At 39.9% G+C, this 21,509-nt stretch overlaps 1 protein-coding gene across 1 annotated transcript in view; it reads left to right on the forward strand.

The window, feature by feature from the left end:
* The window catches only part of NECAB1 (N-terminal EF-hand calcium binding protein 1), a 182,521-nt gene that overhangs the window by 27,339 nt on the left and 133,673 nt on the right, over nt 1-21,509 (forward strand). Inside the window, exon 3 of the mRNA XM_055303295.1 lies at nt 5,687-5,795. Coding sequence (XP_055159270.1) covers nt 5,687-5,795 — 109 coding nt within the window. The remainder of the gene's footprint in view (nt 1-5,686; nt 5,796-21,509) is intronic.

A 21,509-nucleotide genomic window follows, 5' to 3' on the forward strand; every position in this document is an offset into this window, starting at 1 on the left:
AAAAACTAGATTAAAATTATGATAGTAGGAGGGGAAATGCTGGGATCGGTGCTGATCGTTGGCATATTTGTGAAAACGACATTTGAAGGAAAAACTGAGTGTTTAAAGAGACTCTTTTTTTTTTCAAAGAAACTCCAGTTTTATTTTTTTTAAAAGACTTCATTTATTTATTCATGAGAGACACACACACACACAGAGAGAGAGAGAGAGGCAGAGACACAGGCAGAGGGAGAAACAGGCTCCATGCAGGGAGCCCGACATGGGACTCGATCCCGGATCTCCAGGATCAGGCCCTGGGCTTGAAGGCAGCGCTAAACCGCTGAGCCACCCGGGCTGCCCAAAGTTTTAGACTATGTAAACCCTTATTACCTAAGAAAATAAATTAAAATTTCTATTTTTTCAATAAACATATCAAATACCCATTATTCTGTATGCACTCAATAAGTACTTTTTAAGAAAAAGAACAAGATAGGAACTAATTCATGCGTAGCGGTCATGACCGAGCAAGACTGAACAAGTAAATCCATCCAAAAACCATACCTACCTTTGTTGAACTCTTACTCTGTGCTAGGTACTGTGCCAGGTGTTTTCTGTACAGCCTCTCAATCCTTGCAACAGCCAAGCATTTATAAAATCTGAAACTTAAAGGATTTAGTTGGCATTTCCAAAGTCTATTCTGGAACCTTTTCTTTCTCACTGTAGGCATTCTTCTGGGAGAATGAACTCACTTCTAGGACCTCAATTAGTATATATTGGTAATGCAGAAGTACCTCTCCCTCTTCCTCTCTCCCTTTCTCCCTCTTCCTCTCTCCTTCTCCTTTTCTATACGACCATGATGCTCCTACTTTCTAGATGCATCTACTTATTCCATAGGTACATCCAATTTCTATAGACCTAAGCACTGTACTCCACCCCATGCTTTTTGCCATGTGTTCTCTATTGCAATGAATGGAGGTGTCATCCATCCGATTACTCAGTCTTAGAGGGATATCATTTCTTTTTAATTCAAATTCAATTTGCTAACATATAACACCCAGTGCTCTTCACATCATGTGCTCTCCTTAATGCCCATCACCCAGTTACCCCATCCCCCCACTCACCTCCACTTCCACAACCCTTTGTTTCCCAGAGTTAGGAGTCTGTCTTGGTTTGTCTTCTTTCTAATTTTTCCCCACTCAGTTTCCCTTTCCCTTATGGTTCCTTTCACTATTTCTTATATTCCACATATGAGTGAAACCATATGATGATTGTCCTCCAATTGACTTACTTCACCCAGCATAATACCCTCCAGTTCCATCCATGTCAGTGTAAATGGTAGGTAGTCATCCTTTCTGATGGCTGAGTAATATTCCATTGTATGTATGTATGGGTGTCATTTTTTTTTAAAGATTTTATTTATTTACTCATGAGAGACACAGAGAGAGGCAGAGACACAGGAAGAGGAAGATGTGGGACTCCATCCCAGACCCTGGGATCATGCCCTGCTGAGCCACCAAGGCATCCCAGATGGGTATCATTTTTGACTTATTGTTCCCTCTCATCCATCACCTCTAACTGATCACCAGTTCCTATTGATTCTGTTTCTGAGACAGATGATAAATCTGGCCACATATCTTGTGTTCTTACTGTCACCACCAAAGTTTAAGCCACCATTGATTCTTACCCTAATTACTACAGTGACCTCTAATGTGTCTTCTCTTCTGGTGCCACACCTGTCCACCCCACTCTACTCACCCACAGTAAGCTTCCTAATAGGCAGTGGCTCCTCTTGGGGTAAATTCAGAAGTTTTTACCAGATTTGTATGGTTTTTCATGGCATTGACTCTCTGTATCTAACTCTCTGGCTTGCCTTTTTTCCCACCCAGCGTGTAGTCTTTTCTCCCAGCTTTGTTGTCACTTTAAGATTGTTTATATTTAAAGTATACAGTTTACTAATTTTGTATACACATGTATTGTGAAATATTCAGTATAATAAAGTTACTTAAGCTATTCATCACCTCACACAATGACTCTTTTATTTTATGGTAAAAATACTTAATATCTACCCTTTCAGGAAAATTCCAGTATACATTACAATATGGTTAACTGTAGTCACATTGTTGTAGTTTAGATTTCCAGAATTTACTCATCTTGAATAACTGAAACTTAGTACCCCTGACCAACATCTTCCAATTTCCCCCACCCCAGCCCTGGTAATTATCATTCTACTCTAGCATATGTTCTTTGACTTGGTTTACTGATTTTTCTTTTCAATTCCCCAACTATATTATTTCTTGCCTCCTGGCTTTGTGGTTGGCATTTCCTTGACCTGGAATATTCTTACCCTTTACAGTTCTTTCCCTATTAACCCCTATTTGTCACTTGTATCTCAGCTGAAATGTCACTTTTTTCTGGGAAGCCTTCCCTATATACTTACATCTGGGTTAGTTTTCTTTTCTACATGATCCCACATCATACTGTGTCTCCTAGAATTGTCCTTATCATACGGTATTTGCTCGTTTGCTGTATCCTCCATCATAAATATAAATTCCTTCCGAGGTTGCCTGCCATCGTCCTTAGCATAAAACAGTGTTGGAACCTAGTAGGAACTGAGCAAAAATTTGATGAGAGAATGGATGAAAGTGCTATACTGACCAACAGCAAATCCATGTTAAAAGCTCAAGATTCTCTTTGTTCTAAGGCTTTTCTAAGCAACTTCTCTCTGCTACCTCAATCTCAAAAATTAATTGGATATAGAGTATAAAACCAGAATACTTTAAAAATAAAGCAGAGGAGGGGCCAGGTATGCTCAAGATAAACTCAGGCAGAGCATGTAAGTCGGATAAAAAAAACTGAAAAACTTGTACCCTTTGGTGGTAAAGGTTAATATTTATTATTCTAGGGAGGGGTGGTAGGTGGGGGAATGGGGTAAATGAGCGAGCGACAGGCATTAAGGAGGTCACTTGTAACGAGCACTGGGTGTTATATGCGACTGATGCATCACAAAATTCTACCCCTGAAACTAATACTATACTACATACAACTAACTTGAATTTAAATAAAATCCTGGGGAAAAAAAAAGATTTATTATCATAGTATATCAGATCTCACAGGATTTGGCTAATCTGTAGGCCAAACCAGTATAAATCAAGGTTTAATTGTGTTCCATTTCAAAAGAGAAGACCAGCAGGAAAATTGAAATAGAAAAAAACAATTTTAATAAAAAATTAAGATTGCTTTGTTAATGCAGAACCCCACTAGAAAGGAGTATTTTGCCTCCTTTTCCTTCAAAAAATACTGTAATACTTTTGTTTGACATTAAGGTACTAGTCTAGAAATATTCTGAAGTAACTCTTTACAATTGCTTATTTAAAAGTATGGTAGCCCAAATTTAGGACTTCCAGGAATCTTGGATGTGGTAAAAACAGGCTTTAAAAATATAATTTCCACCCTTCAGTTCAGGACTATAATTGAATGCTTCCTTTTTTTTTCTTTTTATATTTCTTTCTAATAAGAATTACAAAGTAAAAAGGCTTTTCGCCCTCATAGAATCATCAGAGCACTTGTTTGATGCTTTTGATAGTATTTACGTTATCACTTGAGCTTACTTACTTCTGCTGATTGTAAAGTAGTTTTCCAGAGGCTCACCCTGCCACAAAGTGCACAGGCAGGTTAAATTCTATGATAGCCTGGTTCAGCCTACCTGAGAACCATTAAATACTCACCAAGGGAACATTCCACCATGAATATGTATGTATCCCATTTGTTACACATTTCCATAGCAGAGTTGGGAAGAGTGGGTTGATTTCTATCTTTTTCCCTCCCTCCTTCCCTCTTCCTTCTTTCCTCCTCCCCATACCTAGATGTGGTTTGTGTCCAATTCCCCAACCTGGTGATATATTTTCTTTGTCAAAGTAAGGAGGTACACAGCGGAGATACTAAAACTATGTCTAGTCTGGAACATCAGTTACATGAAGCCAGAGTTAAAAATAGTCATTTGAGACATGACACTAAAAGAGCCCATCCAAAAGCAGAAATACAAAATTAGACAATAGATGGGCCTGGTGGATTCAGCTTCATTTTGCATTGGGTTACTGTGGTCTTTGAATGGCTGAGCCAAACTGAGGTCATCCAGTCCAGGGGGCCTCTGGGAGTGGGGAACTCCAGATCAGGCTTGTTGTGATCTCTAATGCTAAGTCTGTTCTGTTAGCATTTGGCAAGAATTAACTGGAAGATTGACTGATTGACCTATTCAGTCAAAAAGTAAAATCATATGCAATTTAAAAACTCTCAGGGGTCTTTATATTTTGCAAATACAGATTTTTTGAAAATGTTACAGCCTTTAAATCCCTACCTGAAAAAGTAGGTCATTCAGTGATGAGGTCTATTGAGTCCTTGCGTTAATTATTAATGTGAGAAGGAATCTCACAGGTCACGAAAAAGCCAGATTTCTTGACTACCCCACTGCTCCATGCCCTCTGTGAGATTGGGATTTGCTGGTAGGGCCCAGGAATTTGCATTTTAACTGAACAATGGATGGTCTGGGGACCAGCTTTTGAGGCAAAAAAAAAAAAAGCCCCAAATGGATCTTGAAGATCCAATCCTATTAAATCTTATCAGCTTTAACTCAAAGACAAATTCTACTTTGTTCAGTATGGTGTTGTTAGTAGGAACACACAATAGGAGTTTGGTGACTGTAACTTCCTTCCTCCTAGTCCTCTGCTGCCTCTTTTTTTTTTTTTTTTTGCTGCCTCTTTGTAAGTGGAGAGGATCATCCCACCATGTAAGTCATCTAGCCACTTACCTGAGACAACTGGCAGACCAGCTTCTTGCACAGAAAGGAGGATGCTTTCCTTTTCCTACACGTCCATCAAGACCCTTAAATTCTCTGCTCCTGTATCTCAAGAGGTCTTTTAATTTCATCTGTTACTAATGTGTTTCTTCCATCTCTGCTTATTCAGATTTACCTGTAGTAGTAAGTCAGGTGCAAAAGTTCCTAAACTCCTCATGCCCCCAAATAGTGGGATCTTTGATTGCCCTAACCCACCCCCCCACCTTCCAAAGTGTATCTCTTATTGCACTTACCGTGTGTTACTGTGTAACATACCTGTGCTTATGTCGACACCTCTTACCTCTTTTTATTAGACTCCCTGATTTGATGCTCATTCACTTTTGTGTCCCACAATAAGTAAAATGTGTTTGTCTTTAAAAAGTGTTCATTTGCTTGAGTAGTGAAGGGATAAAGACGGCTTGTTGGATTGTAATAATTCTAAAATCTAAATGTTTGCCTTCATTCAATCAATATACACTTATTAAAAACTGCTTATTCTGTAAGCTGCCAGGTCCTGTATATGAGGACCTAAAATGTCTAAATAATTGACTTTTAGGCTCTATTTGGTAGGGTGGATATCTCTTTGGCCTGTTTAGTTAAATGGCTTGTTAAATGTTTGCCTTAGAAATAAATGTTCCCAAACATACTTAAAACCATGTAGGCCTAGTCCATAAGGGCGTATACATCTGAAGTCTATGTACTATGGGGGTATATTAAATTATTTTCCTTTTTAACACCTTGAATTATTCTTTCTTTTTAAATAAATGTATATTCATACACAAGTAAACCTGCATAAGCACTTGGGCGGTTTTTAAAATTTTGTCAAAATACAAATTTGAAATGATTTGCTTCTCTTCTCTTTTCCTGCCATTTCAGATGATGGAAAATTGTCCTTTGAAGAATTCAAAGCATACTTTGCAGATGGTGTTCTGAGTGGAGAAGAATTACATGAACTCTTCCATACCATTGATACACATAATACCAAGTAAGGAACTTTTCTATTGGGTTCTGCAAACGATGTAGAGAAGGTGTGAACAACCACACACTTGATGGAGAGAATGAGAAAATACGTAGTTTTGTTTTGTAATGTTTGATTCTCTGTGGTTAATTTTGAGACACCCCCTTTTGAGTAATTGCAATACTCCGAAAAGCTGAGTATTGAATTGCAAAACAGTGATCTTCTGTTGGGAGCCCTCTTAAGTAGCCATAGGGTGTGCAGAATGTAAAATAAAAGCAGAGATTATAAATAATTCTAATTCTATCGTTAAGAAGAAAGTAGAATTTTACCTCATTTCTTAGGTTTCATCTCCATTTTCCTCATCTAAGAATTGTCCTTAGGCCATTCTTCTATTAGTGCAGTAAAATGTGGAGCTGCAGTGATTATCTGGACAATTCAGATGTGCTTAACTCTAAGTCCCTGTTACCTGAGACATGCAGGTAATTCAGGACACGGAATTTTTTTTCTATTATAATCAGTGAGTACAGTGATCTATCTTTTTTATTTATTTTGCATATATAAGTCTTTGCATTGGTAGAACATTGTTAAAGTTTCTATTTATATTCTTACTATACTTAAAAATGTAAAATAATGAGGAATTGAGGATATAGAACAACAGAAATGTGCTGTTTGGTTTGGGTAATTGAACCAAATCCCATTATCTGTAACAGTCGTGATTGCAGGATTCTAATGTGGAAGATGTGTCATTTTGGTCACGCGGGAAGACCCATCAGCGTGTCTGCTACTTGAACAATCACTGTCTTGCTTTAGGCAAAGCGTTGACATGGTTCCAGGCAGTGAGCCAGCTTGCCAAGAAAATGCTCTCGGACTACATCTAAGCACAGACTTTTTTTGTGGCAACCTAGTAAAAAAAGTTTAAGGATTAAATTCGCTTTCCCCAAGCAGCTGCAAATTTGTTAAATAATCAATCTGTAAGTTTCCTGACTTCTGTTGGAATTTCAGATTCCCTATGAAATGGCTTAAGTGTTTTGTTGTCAGAAAAGGTGTTAACTGATAACTGTGTCAGAAGCTCCATTCCCTTCAACAGATCTGAGTCCCTCCTAGCTATGGGTAGTGTGACAGGGAACCAGCTTATAATTTATGGGACGTAGACCCCACTAACTGATCTTTTTTTTTTTATTTTGACGATTTTATTTATTTATTTATTCATGAGAGACCCAGAGAGAGAGAGATGCAGAGACCCAGGCAGAGGGAGAAGTAAGCTCCCTGTGGGGTGCCTTTGGCTCAGGGCATGACCCTGGGGTCCTGGGATCGAGTCCTGCATCTGGCTCCCTGTGAGGAGCCTGCTTCTCCCTCTGACCATGTATCTGCCTCTCTCTCTCTCTCTCTGGGTCTCTCATCAATCAATCAATAAAATAAATAAAATCTTTAAAAAAAAAGAAAATATCATAGATACTGTGACTGAGGTATGTTCACGCACCTTGGGATCACACAGTGGGACAAGGAAATTTTTAGCCTAGTTTGGCAGCCTCCAGGACTGTTCTTAGCATTAGGGAATCTGGAGCTGAGTCTTTATGGGAGAGCAGAAACTAGGTAGGTAAAAAAAGGGATGAGGGGGCATATATTCCAGTGGAGGAAAAAGCATAAGTAAAGGCCCGGACGGTTAAGCTGGTTGGGAGGGACAAGTATTTTCATGTTACCAAAGTGTCAGTTGTAAGGCTGAGAGCAGGAGGAGAAAAATCTGGGAAGGGAAGAATGGGCCAGACAGGAAGGAATTGACACTCTTGAGATGCGAGAGTGCTTCAGATTTAAACTGCAGGCCGGGAAATGCTGTTCAAGCACTTAAGCCAGGGAGAAATGTCCTTATAGGTCACTGTGGCTCCACTGATGGACAGAGCTAAGGGGGTAAAGGTGGAGAAAGACCACAGATGTTAGCTGAAGTCTTAAATGACTGCTAGGAATAATGTTTATGCATGGAAGAAAGGAAGCCGTGTGAGCCGGTCTGAGAAATGATAACCTAAGTGAAAAAACGAGCAGAGGCTTCGCTTGTGGCTCAGATGTTGGAAGTTGAGATGCTAATACTCCATTATGTATGCTGATTATTTCTTCCTCATTACAGTTATTATTAGAGTTTTAACAATATCCAGGACTGGAACAATTACTGAGAATCACAGTTGCAAAATTAGGCGTCACAGAGATTTTTCGAGACACATTTACTCCTATTAGTGAAAAGTAAAGTGTTCGGTAGACCTTACTGGCCTGATTTGGTATTTTATTTATACATTTATTAGTTGAAATTACTTGGCATGCATTAGGATTATATTAAGTGCTAAAGAAGTATAGGCAGTGATTTATACAGTAAGTCCAAAGGAGTAATTATGTCAACCAGTTACTCTCAGATACACATTCGTAGAAGCACTTTAAGTGTTTTCTGGTAACTGTTTTATGATAATGGTGCTCAAACTAATTTGGAGCTGAAATATATTAGAGACTTCTGAATTGTATTAGTGAAATTCCTTTTTTTTTCTTTTAAAAAAGAATGTCAGTGTCAGGCTTTGATTTTTTAAGGAGATTAATTCGAACATTGACACAAATTTCGGAGCTACACTTCAAGCAAATGATAACTTTTGTCTTTGCGTGATCCAAGTTTTAATTAGTTTAGTGATTATATATGCCATATATTCTTTCCCCTTCCACATAATTTCTAAGAAGATATGTTCTCTTATTGCCAACTAGTCAGATTTGCTCAAGGATACATCTGGCCTGAGGATGGGCTGGACCGTGTCACACAGACTCATGGTCTCATATTAATGGTGAACCATGAGATTCAGATACCATGAGTGTGTGCTGCTGAGGCCCCGAGGGCTGCCTGGTTCCTGCCCCCCTCCCATCTGGTGGTTTAACTTCCTCTTGGAGGTCCATTAAGTCACTGTCTACTTAATGCACTGCATTTTCTTGAGCTGATTTGAGTAAGATTCCATCCCATGCAAAAGTGTATTCTAAGATCATATTAGCTCATTCCTGCCATCTATGGAAATCCATCGTTTTGCTATAAATATTATATTTGCCATGTTTGAAAAGTGACATATCCACTCTGAAAATATTTGGAAAGAAAGAAGGAAAATATTGAGAACCTATCTTGCTAGCTAAAGTCTCCTTTTTTTTCTCATGAAGAATGTTCTTGAAATATGATCAATCATGGAAAGCAAATATTATTTAGAAATGTAATTATAGCTGTTCCTGTAGTACCACATAAGGTATTTTAAATACCAAAATTAAAAAAAACCCATCAGGTAAACCTATAGATTTTCAGACCATGTTTTTATAAGTAGCTTTTAAATAGACAAACTATAAACGTAGAGCTGTGCATTGATAAAAATGAAGTTTTAATAAGTAAAAATTAAATATATTGCCCTCTCTACATGCTTTTAGGTAGCAGTTTTAATTTCCAAATCCAACTCTCCTGGTTTTCTTCCTTTCCTTTCATTCAGTCATTTCTTTGCTCCTTTATTTTAAAAAATCAATATATGCTTTTAAGAAATTATGTTTAGAGGATCCCATCGCAGGCAGCTTTTAGTATGCCCTGGAGCCACTTGGACCTTTTCAGTCACATTTCCTCTCCTGGATGCAACTATAACCAACAGAAATGAGAACAGATCCAAAGACGTGCAACTTCATAAGAGCTGACACTTTTGAGACACTGCAGAGATTTCTATACATGGATATTACCAAGATTGGAAGTATCTATAGGTCTGAATCATAGGGAATTTTTTTTTAGTGTATTTCAAAATGAAACCATCCACCACACGTCCTTCCGTGTTCAGCAGGGTATCCAGGGACTTGTGGTCACCTTGCCAGCTTGCACAGGTGCAAGCTTAAGCTCAAGATGCGGTATAATCTTGTTCTAATGAGAATTCCACGAATCATCCTAGTTGTTTAATTAGAACATTTTGCCAGAAATTATATTCAGGCCCAATATACACAGCCTGAATATTTCACTCAGAGCAGGGACTAGAAATGACAACACCCTAAATGAAAGTAGAAGAAATCTGAAGGCATCAGAAATCTAAATTCCCATCACCTTTATCCAAACATTGATTTTCAAATTGGCAGAACTTTTCCACCACGTTTGGACATTTAGAAAATTCTCATGAGTTTTTTTTTTTTTCTTGAAGGGTATAACTGATTGAGTGTGGAACAAAAAGCCAGTGTATTTCTGTGGGTGAAACTGGGGATATATAGCATAGCAAAGAAAAAGAAGTCCAAAATGTAAGTTTTTTGTCATGAGGGCAAACTATTATTGAAATTTGTAACTTTCTCAAACTCTAAGGGAAATGCATACAATCTAATATTACAGAACATTCTGAAAAATGCCATATCCACCCTACTAAGCCTTTCATGATTTCATAGACTTTTGTCAAGCCTCATTTTAACTGTCTAATCTCTGGGTCAAATATGCCTAATCTTTTTTTCTTCTTCTTAAAAAAGAAAGAAAGAAAGAAAGAATTGTTAATTTCTCAGTCCTTTGAATTAGCCTTGTTACATCTTTTCCAGCTCCATTAAAGGGTTTCGGACACACATTTTTCTCAAATTTTGTATACATTACTGTCTAAAGAATACACAAAGCGCTTAGCATATAAGTTGGGCAAAGTTCAGCACAGACTAAAATCTACAGCTTGGATAGCTTAAAAATTGAAAGCACCCCATCAGTTAGAGAGCAGGAACAGATAAAGAGGGAGATTAGTAGGTCAAGAGGAAACTTCCATGGTTCGTCAAAAGTGCTCTTACTCATCAGAAAGCCAGCTTGTCTACATTTTATAGTCAGTTAGAGGAACACAGGAATAAATTAACATAATTCCCCATGGTGTTAACCATAGCACAGGCGGGGGAAAGATCCCCTAGAGACCAAAAAGGATTCTTTCAGTATCCTGCACTTTGGAGCTCCAGATTGTTAAGATAGACCAAATGGTAGAGCAGATGGGAGTTTTGCTCTTAGGTCACAGAGTGAATGCACAGAAAAGCTTCCCAGGGCCTGCAGATGGGGGTGGGGGGAGGGTTTGACTAGAGATGGGCAACTGTCGTCTTCAGGTCGAGTATTCCTCATTCCAGGCTAAAATAATTTTTTTCAGTGCCGATTACTGGGATTTCACCCAATACTTGTTAAATTACTGAAGCACACCAAAGTGACAGAAATATCACCACCTACTGAAAGAGCATAGTCCATCTTGAGCTAGCTCTAAAAGCTCAAAAATCTCTTTCATAAGCTGAAAATTTCTCTCTCGACTTCCACTTATTTTTCTTAGTTCTGTTCCTTAGGGGCATGCAGAAGACAAATATTTTATGACAAGTCTTTCTAATATTTGAGGACAGTTTTATGCACCAATGATGAGATAAAATCCCATAATAATTGGAGAGTAATGATAGCAGAGGGTTTATTCCAGATGGCAGGATTTGGTTCCTTCTGAAACAGAAGGTGGTTCATCCTGTATTTGTGCATGACAGTGAAATGCTAAAGCCTGATGAGTTGGTTGATGCAGCCACTTTCTCCCTTGAATTATTCATCATAAAATGTGTAAGTAGACACATTTTGTGGGCAGTAGGAAAAGAAGGCCGTATCAGTACCCCAGGGAAGGTTGGCCAAAGCATATGTGGCGTAGCTTGCACCACGTAGTGACTGGAAAGTTCTTTGTAGTAGGCAAAAGAGATATTCCTGTTAACATAACCAATCCCATCTTCACCTGGAACTGGAAACTCAGAAAGCAGAACCAAGACCTAAGTGCCTGGAGAACAAGGAGGTCGCAGTCTCAGGTGCTGAGCAAGTATGCCAGGCCCGAGAGGTGCACAGTGAAGAACTTAGAAGAGAGTAAAAGGTGGTGTAGCTGTATCTCAAGATGTCAAGTGAGGGAAGGGGAAAATCAAACTCCAGAGTATAACGGGGTAAGATGGGGTGGACGGAGCAGGTGTCCAGAGTTGAGGTTGAGCAGTATAGAGTGGGCAAAGGGGCTGTGGCTGCAGAGGGCTCCAAGTATTCCAGCAAGGCCCAAATTGGCCAAGAGCAAATGAGCAGCCAACACAGATGGAACATTTCTTTCAGCTCTGTGAGCAAGACTTGGCTGTAGCACAATGAGCTACCACCACCTCACACAGGTCACAATGGCTAAAATTAACCACTCTGGAAGCAGCAGATGTTGGTGAGGATGGGGAGAAAGGAGCCCCCTCTCACACTGCTGGTGGGAATGTAAACTGGTGCAGCCACTCTGGAATATAGTATGGAAGTTCCCCCAGGAAGTTAAAAATGGATCTACCCTATGACCCAGGAATTGCACTACTAGGTATTTATGCAAAGGATGCAAACATAGTAATTTGAAGAGGCCCTGCACCCCAATGTTTATAGCAGCAGTGTCCACAATAGCCAAACCATGGAAAGAGCCCAGATGTCCATCAGGGAATGAATGGATAAAGAAGAGATTGTGTGTGTGTGTGTGTGTGTTTAGAACTAGAACTAGAGTTTTATGCTAAGCAAAAGGAGTCAGAGAAAGACAAATACCACATGATTTTATTCATCTGTGGAATTTAAGAAACAAAAGAGATGACCAAAGGGGAAGAGAAGGAAAAATAAAATAAGATAAAAACAGAGAGGGGGGCAAACCATAAGAGACTCTTAACTCTAGGAAACAAACTGAGGGTTGCTGGGGGGGTGGTGGTGGAGGATGGGGTACCTGGGTGACCGGCATGAAGGAGGCCACTTGATGGAATGAGCTCTGGGTGTTATGTGCAGCTACGCATCACTAAATTCTACCCCTAATTATACACTATATGTTAACTAACTTGCATTTAAGTTTTAACAAATTTTTTTAAAGACTTAGCTGTAAGAACTGAGCTGTGAGTTGACCGCTGTCCAGGCATTAAGTAACTTCCTTGGCATAACCAGAGAAAGGCCAGGAGGTGTATGCTGTTTTCCAGAGAGAGGCAAGAATTCTGTTTTCTTGAGCAGATCCTCTTGCTGAATGTCAGGATGGTTACTAGAAGCCCTGGGCTCGTATCGCTACCAGCTTGGTGAACTCCCAGAGATTGCTTTCCTTTCCCAATATCCCAGCAGAACTCTGATCTTGACTTATGTTAGCCTGGCTTGGGTTTCATTCACATCCCTGGAAAGTCACTGTTTTTAGGAAAATAGAATGTGAATGAGAACCGGGATGCTATTTTCAGAATAAAGAGGACTAGAGGCTGGGCAGACAAGACCTGTGGGTCACCTCCTGCCTCGACCTCAAAGACTTCCCTTTACCCACTCATAGAGGATTATAATCCACTTCCCTAATGGGCCAAGAGGCTTGGTTGGGCTTGAACTCCAGAGAGTTTCTATTGAGTGTGAGGTCATTCGGGACAATCTGGAGTTCTCTCCAATGGAAAAGATGGAAGCTGGAGATCCTGGTTACATGAGCTGTCCGGGGTTCTGGTAACCTGCTCCCTTCCTGACCATCTGATTGTGTCACGTCCCTGTGTTCTTCTGTTCCCTTACTCTAACTCCTACAATCAAGCCTGCAGTGCGGTGTATTTGCTCCTTGTGGTCCTGCCAACCCTCTGTATCTTCAGGGACTGCCCAAATTTAGGCGGGCTCAGTGAGTGACACCTGTTCTTTATTCCCTTAGTCTTGCTCCATAGTTACTCCCACCTAGTTTGGATACTCAGGGCAGTTCTCACATACTGTGTTATCCTTATTTCTTAAGAATTTAAAGATTAGCACCATGAACATGGCTAAAAGAAACACTATTTGATCATATTTTTTTAAAGATTTTATTTATTTATTCATGAGAGACCCAGAGAGAGGCAGAGACACAGGTAGAGGGCTGTGCAGGCTCCACACAGGGAGCCGCATGAGGGACTCGATCCCAGGACCCCAGGGTCATGCCCTGAGCTGAGGGCAGATGCTCAACCACTGAGCCACCCAGGCGTCCCTGTGTGATCCTATTCTATACGGGTGCACTTTTGCCACATTTTTAGAGTCTGAAAACAGAAGTCTTAACAGTCTTTCTAGACCTCACCCTAATCCGTAACCACGTCTCCAGTTATTGATTCCATTTGGCCATTAGCACTAAACCTGCGGCCATCAAATTTACTTATTATTCAGCTATTTCTCAGATGTGCCTTTCACCACAGTCATCTCTGAAACACATTTACTTTTTTTGAGCATCTCTAGCTCCTATGGAGAGAAAAAAGACAGGCTGTTTCCTGAGAGTTCCTTTTAAAATTCTTTACTTTCCCGTGAAGCCTTTTCCTTGACACGACCGCCGCTTCCTCTTAAATCAGGCCATTCTACAATCTGCAGTGTTGACTGAGCTGAGGATTCTTTCCTGGATGAAAAGTGAGGACTCAACAAATCTACTTTATAATTAAGAAGATTAGCATAGTTTGGGGGGATTTATAAAGGAGAGAATTTTTAAGGAGATTTTTTTTTTCAGATGATGTGGGAAATGGATTAGTTGCGGTTTCTGAGAAAAAAGAGTTGGTCTCAATTTTCTCCGATGGTAGAGAAGACAAATTTGTGTCAAGGCAGTTCATATATAATTTCTAAAATTATATTGAGAAAGTGTTTAATTTTTAATTGAATAGAAAAGTTACATTTATTGACTGAGCATGTGCCAGGCACTTACTTGCATCGTCTTATTTAATCTTCACAAAAAAACAAATAAAAAGGTATCGTTCCTCTTCACAACGTACAGTTAGGCAGTCTGATACAGGAAGTTCAGTGACTCACCCAGGGTTACACAGGGATGGTATGTAAGGGCCCGGGAATCTCATGGCTACCTAAAAACCAAAGTCAAGCTCATGGTCAGGCCACTTCAGTAAATTTTCAGATTTTCAGCTATTTATTTTGTCTACCAGAAGTCAAAATATTCCATAGCCAGTCTTAAAAATCACTTTCAGGTATTTTCTTTTTGATGAGAAGGTGGTTCATTCTCTCCAGAATATATTTCGATGTACAGTATAGAGGTAATTGCCTTAATTGCTGCTTTAATCTCTTCCCTTTTTATAATCATTATGTAGGATTTTTACAGTGTGGGAGTCGCCACAGTGTAGAGATGTTATTCTTTTTCTCTGTGGACATTATTTCCATTATTTGCACATTTCCCCACCCTCCATCCTACCTTTATATCAGGGATTCATCTCCTACTTTTGGACTTAGTTCCCGGCCGCCTTCCATCCCATCACTGTGCATTTGCCTCATTTTCTCCATTGTTCTTCAGAGCACTCACAGGGTTTTACTGTTTCCTTTAATCATTTGTGTTAAAGGCTTTTGCTTTCAAGCTCTTTCAGATCATCTTATATTTTTAACCTTATCTAGAGAATTCTTTTCTGGTTGTCATCTCTTCCTCCCAGTAAAGAACGTGAATTCTCTTTTAATTTTTACTGAACTCACTTCCCATCCACCATAATACAATTGCTGGTTGTAAAGTAAAATTGATCACTGCTCAAAATAAAAATTGTCTACGGAGAAACCTAGGTGAATTATTTATTCACAGTATGCAGTATTCTTTCTTCCCTAATGGATCCACCAAATGGTTGAAATCAAGGCAGCAGAATGCTAACCCCAATCTTTTAAAAACACGCGATGCTTACTTCTTGGATGTTTTCTTCTCTCTTCATCCCCCAGCACACCAACCAATTGTGTCTTTTCTCCCCCCAGCTCATTTATCTTACGAATCCATTTAATTCTCCTTATGGTCAGGACCACTACCCAAATGCAAGCTTTCTTTTACAACTGCATTATTCTCAAAATGGTCAGTTTGGTGGCGTATTTACAATTTTTTTCACTGTGATACCTCCAGGTTTTAGGATTTTTGCAAAGAGTATAGATTACAAATAGTCTGATAGTGATTGCTTCCTTTTGAAATGCAATTTTTCCAGAGCAGTCTCTTAAGGAAGATAGTTTGTTCTATAATAAACAATTACATAAATAGCATATACTTACTGTAAAAAGAATTCAAGTAATACAGAAATCTTAAGAAAGAACATAAAAATACCTGAAATTTCACCACCTTGACTTAACTACCAATAGCATTTGGTTGCCATGCTTCTATTGTGTGCATTGTTTTAATCACAGAAAGCCATTTTCTTGGATTTCTTGCCCTCTCTCAGGATCCATGCCAATCTCACCCCACATGACCAATCTGGACCACCTAAGCTGTGATCTTCTGTGTCGTTTTCCATATTTAAATAATCATATACACATGATTTCCCTGACCTTTCTTACTAGGTTAGATTTCTCATTCTACTTTCTCCTTATAGTGTGTTCTCCGAAGCATTCATATAAACTACAATTTTATGTTTGTTCAGTGTTGATTTGATTAATGCTCACCTCCCTGGTATAAACTACATGAAGGCAGAGGTCATGACTCTTTTGCTTTCCAGCGATTCCCAGACCCAGCACAGTCTCTAGGACATAGCGTGGGCTCAGTGAGAAGGGATGGTTTCCTGCTTCCCTGTATCTCATGCTGTGCACTTGGCCTGAATAGTCCTGCCCCTCACCTCTACCTCATAAACTTTTCCAGCCATCAGGGTCTATTCAAAAGTGATGTTGCAATGCAGAAAGAACTCAGCCACTGGTCAGATTTGGGCTTAAATCCCTCCACTTTCTAGCAGTGAGGACTCTGGGTGGTCATTGCTATTTACTGAGCCTTAATTTCATTGGCTGCAAAATGGAGCCCAGGTAAAAACTCATTTTGCAAGGTTTAGCAATAATATGTAAATACCTGTCACAAAATAGTGATCATGATTATTATTATTAAGATGTATTCACTAACCTTTCCTTCTTTCCTGATTGTCACCTTCTTTCTCCAAATTTTCTATAATTGCAGTTTATACGTTGACACAATACCATATAATTGTATATCATTTATTATTTTTTTGCTGATTGTTTCATGAACATATTAACCTTGTCTCTAAATCTAAATCATGCAATCCTTTGAGGCAAGAATATGGTTTTCTCATCTTTCCAGTAATTGCTACAATACATTCGGTAAGTACTTAGTTGATTGATTGCTATAGGAATGGGATATATTGACTGGATGTAAGAAAAGCATACAATGGCACATTAGGGTTGACTTTTAGAATTTAGATCCTGGCTGACTGGCCAGGGAAAGGATGATGCTACTAACAGATTCTCTCAGATCAAAAAGAAGAATTGACTCTTTTTGTAGGGGAAAGAATAAATAATGAGTCTGGCTTTGGACTCTCAATTAAACATTTGAAATGTTATTTCTCTTTTAAAATAGTTCTCTACTCCCATGAATTAAAAACCATGAGATGTAATTTTAAGATGTAAATATGGATTATTTCTTTAACAGACAAAAAATATGTTCAAAATAAGGATTTTTCTTTGTCCCTGTATATTTAGTAGATCTGTATTTATATATAAACAAAGCTTCCCTGCTTTAAAAGAAGCTCCTACTATATAGAACATTATATTCTCATTTCGGTTCTTAAAAAGTTTCTTGTGATGCGTCAGTGGATCAGTCTGTTAAGCATCGGCCTTTGTCTCGGGTCATGATCTTGGGGTCCTGGAATCAGTCCCCCAGTTGGGCTCCCTGCCCAGTGGGGAGTCTGCTTCTCTCTCTCTCTCTGCCTCTCTCAAATAAATGAATAAATAAAAATCTTACAAAAAAAGGTTTCTCAGTGGGGAAAAAAATAGAATGGGAAGAGCTTTTAGTAGTGAACTGAGACTATATTAGGAAGAAAGCTGAGCATGGGTATCAGCTGAACGTTATTCTTGACTCATTCACTAATGGGCTTAATGGTTTAATTTTGTTTTTAAGTTTTTCTGGGAATCTGTTTTTAATGAACTTTAGATTAAAAACAATGATTCAGAGTAATTAGAAATCTACATGTGGAAAAGCTCAAAGGGATTTTTGTCTTTAATATAGAGTATATTCAGAGAAACATAGTCCAATGAAAAGAGCATAGTATGAATGTATGAAAAATTGTTACCCTCATTGTATTTGAAGAAGTATTCTTTAGGGCGAAGAAGGCAATCTAGATTTCAAAGCCCATGTCAGACATCTCTGTCCTTGGTTTATTATTTAAAGTCTTTGACATAAGTTTTCTTGACCAGTAACATGAATCCCTGGAAATTTAATAAAAATGTTATGGATATTACATATTTTAATTTTGGTGAGAAGAGCAGAGAGGTGGCTGTGATACGCTGTATCAGACACTCAGTGTTGTGGCCAGAACAGCAAAGAACCAGCATGTGAGACTCACTTTTCCTCTTAACTTCTAAATCAGGCCCGTAGCCTTTTATGAATAATTTTTAAAAGATTTTATGTATGTATGTATGTATTAGAGAGAGAGAGAGAAAGAGAGAAAGTGCAAGTAGAGGAGGAGCAGAGGGAGAGGGACAAGCAGACTCAGCACTGAGTGCAGAGCCCATCGTTGGGGACGATCCCATGACTCTGAGAGTAAGACCTGAGCCAAAATCAAGAGTTGGAGGCTCAACCGACTGAGATATCCAGGTGCCCCTGAATAGTTTTATATCAACCCTGATTTAGCAAAAAAAAAAAAAAAAAAAAAAAAAAAAAAAAAAAACAAGACAAAACAAAACTCGAATATGGAAAGAGGTTACCCCCAAAACCCACCGAAAGTTCTTTGGAATTCCAAGGAAGAGAATCCTAGCGATTAAGAAGAGAAGGAGGCTAATAAATTGAACTTTGAGGGGTCTAAAAGTCTGTCTGGCCATACCAGCTGAACTTACCATTCTTTTTTTGTTGTTGTTTTTTAAAGATTTAATTTATTCATGAGAGACACAGAGAGAGAGAGAAAGAGGCAGAGACACAGGCAGGAGAAGCAGTCTCCACGCAGGGAGCCCGATGTGGGACTCGTTCCCGGGTCTCCAGGATCACACCCTGGGCTGAAGGCAGACGCTCAACCCCTGAGCCCCCCAGGCACCCCTGAACTTACCATTCTTCTAACAAAGTGTTAGTGTTTACTGTGTGCCAGATATCGTGCGAGGTACTTAGGATATGGTGGTGAACAAGAGATTTATAGTTTAGCCGAGGAAATAGAAAAGTGGTAACTTTATTAATTATGACAGGGAGATAGAAACTGTTTTGGGGTTAGGGGTGGGGGCTGACCTAGTGGAAATGGGTCAGCCAGGACCTCTTGAAAGTGACTTTTAAGTGAATGTTGAGCTACTATCAAGAAGAGGTGTGGATATGAGTGGGGATGGAGATGAGAGAAGTTTCTAGCCGAAGAGAATGGCATATGGGGAAGCTTTGGGTAAGAGAGAGTGTGGCATATTGGGCATCTTGGAAGACATGCAGTCAGCCCAAATCACTGTGTTCAGGAGGGTGCTGGAGAGAGGGACCAGAGAGACAGACAGAGCCACTTATGAAAGGCTTGTTAGCCAGTGGGGCATCTGGGTTTCTACCCTCAGGTCGCTGTGGAGCCATCAAGGGGTCTTCAACATGGAAGTGACCACACTAGGTTTCTGGTTTAGAAAGATGGATCTCCCCAAAACGAAGAGGATTGATAAAAGGTGACAAGTCTGGAGACAGAAAGACCAATTAAGAGGCTGCTTCAGCGATCCTTGAAAATAATGTTTATCTGAATCATCATTTTAAAAAAATAGTCTTTCTGAGTAGGCTTAAATCTTTCTGATCTGGAGAGATATTGAATGATCAATACTCTGATAATGCAGAGCAATAATACTGGCTAACTTTTATGTGCCAGTTTTAAGTATGTTCCATCATTAACTTATTTAATCTTTACCAAAAGACACCTACGAGTGAGCCCATTTTGCATGAGGAGGCAGGAACACAGAGAGATTTAGTAATTTTCCCAAAATCACACAGAGAGTGTGAGGTAAGCCTGGGCAGTCTGGCTCTTAGCCATTACTCTATACAGTGTCCTGTTAAATCAATCTCTTTTTAAGAAAATATTTTATTTATTTATTTGAGAGAGAGAGAGAGTGACCACAAGTCAGGGGAGGGGCAGAGGGAGAAGCAGGCTCCCCGGTGAGCACAGAGCCTGATGCAGGGTTCAATCCCAGGACCCCAGGATCATGACCTGAGCCACAGGCAGATGCTCATCCACTGAGCCACCCATAGGTACCCCTAAAACAGTCTTTATGTACTCCCCTGATGTCTGGCATAGTGGTAATCCTCACGCTGTTTCTGAAGGCATTGGCCAAGCAAACTTTTCAGTGTTTTGTTCAACTTGGCTTAGTCGTACTTGTAATTGCAGAACTGCATGAAGCACAGAGTCCTTGCTCATTGCTGCCTCCTGGGTTCAGGCCGGAGGGTGGGTGGGTGGGGGGGGACTATGGTGGCTGGGAAGCTGTCCCACTCATTTCATTCTGGGCACTCTGTCTTAACTCTTCTGTGAGGGCTATTGCTAGTGTCTGTGGCAGGGGCGCTGGTGTCCTCAATTAATAGAAATCTGATCTTTCAAGAGGTGTTACTGTGGAAGAACAAAAATAGCTGTGACGAAGCTGTCAATTTAGTGACCAAGTAGTTGGAAGTAGTTGATTGGACAATGTGCGTAGAAACGAACCATCTTGGGCTCTCTAGAGAGCCCTTGGAGATTAAACTCTCCCTCTCTGAAGAGTTCACCTTAGAAATGTGAACTCCAGTTGACGGGAATTGCTTTTTTTCCTAATCATGTCGTTGGCAGGCAACAGGAGCTTGGAAAATGGACTTCCTTTGAAAAAAGAGATGGGCACAGTCTAGAGACAGATGAGGGTCAAAAGGACCTTGACTTCAGTAATAATAGGAGAATATTGGAGCTGCTTGAATCTCTGGGTATCATCTGGGAAAGGGAGTTAAGAAATGCCATCGCCAACTGGAAGGTATTCTGCTGAGTGAAATAACTCAATCAGAGAAAGAATTATATGATTTCACCTGTATGTGGGATTTAAGAAACAAAATGGAGGATCATAGGGGAAGGGAGGGAAAAATAAAATAAGTCAATATCAGAGAGGAAGAAAAACCATAAGAGACTCCTTTTTTTAAAAAAAAATGTATTTATTCATGAGAGACACAGAGAGGGGGGTGGGTGGTGCAGAGACACAGGCAGAGGGAGAAGCAGGCTCCCTGCAGGGAGCCCGATGCAGGACTCGATCCCAGGACCCCGGGATCACACTCTGAGCCAAAGGCAGATGCTCAACCACTTAGCCACCCAGGTGTCTCACCATGAGAGACTCCTACCTCTAGGAAACAAACAGAGGGTCCCTGGAGGGGAGGGGGGTGTGGAGAGGGGTAACCAAATGGTGGTCATCAAGGAGGACGTGTGATGTGATGAGCACTGGGTGTTGTATGCCGCTGATGCATCACTGAGCTCTGCCTCTGAAACTAATACGACAATATATGGTCATTAATTATGTAAACTAATAACACAGTATGTGTTAATAATACAATAGATGTTAGTTAATTGAGTTTAAATAAAATAAAAATAGAAAAAAGATGAAGAAATGCCATCCCCATTAGGGACTCCACCTCCCTGCTCTCCTAGTGGTTAGGTTTCCCAGCGGTGAAAGGGACTTGGAGACTTGTGGCTGAGGACAGCGGGGAAAGGGGGGATGGGATATATGGGGTCTGGCTTAAGGGAGAAGGGCCTCCTGTGGCAGCTCGGAATGAAAGGAGGACAGTTTGGATCCTGGAAGGAATTACTGGAGGAGAGGGGACACAGAGGTGGCTCAGGCCGGAGAGGTCATGATAGCCAGGACCCCGTGCAGTGCAGAGGTAGACT

The sequence above is a fragment of the Nyctereutes procyonoides genome, unplaced genomic scaffold, assembly GCF_905146905.1.
Source record: "Nyctereutes procyonoides isolate TBG_1078 unplaced genomic scaffold, NYPRO_anot_genome, whole genome shotgun sequence".
In the NCBI taxonomy this organism is placed as follows: domain Eukaryota; kingdom Metazoa; phylum Chordata; class Mammalia; order Carnivora; family Canidae; genus Nyctereutes; species Nyctereutes procyonoides.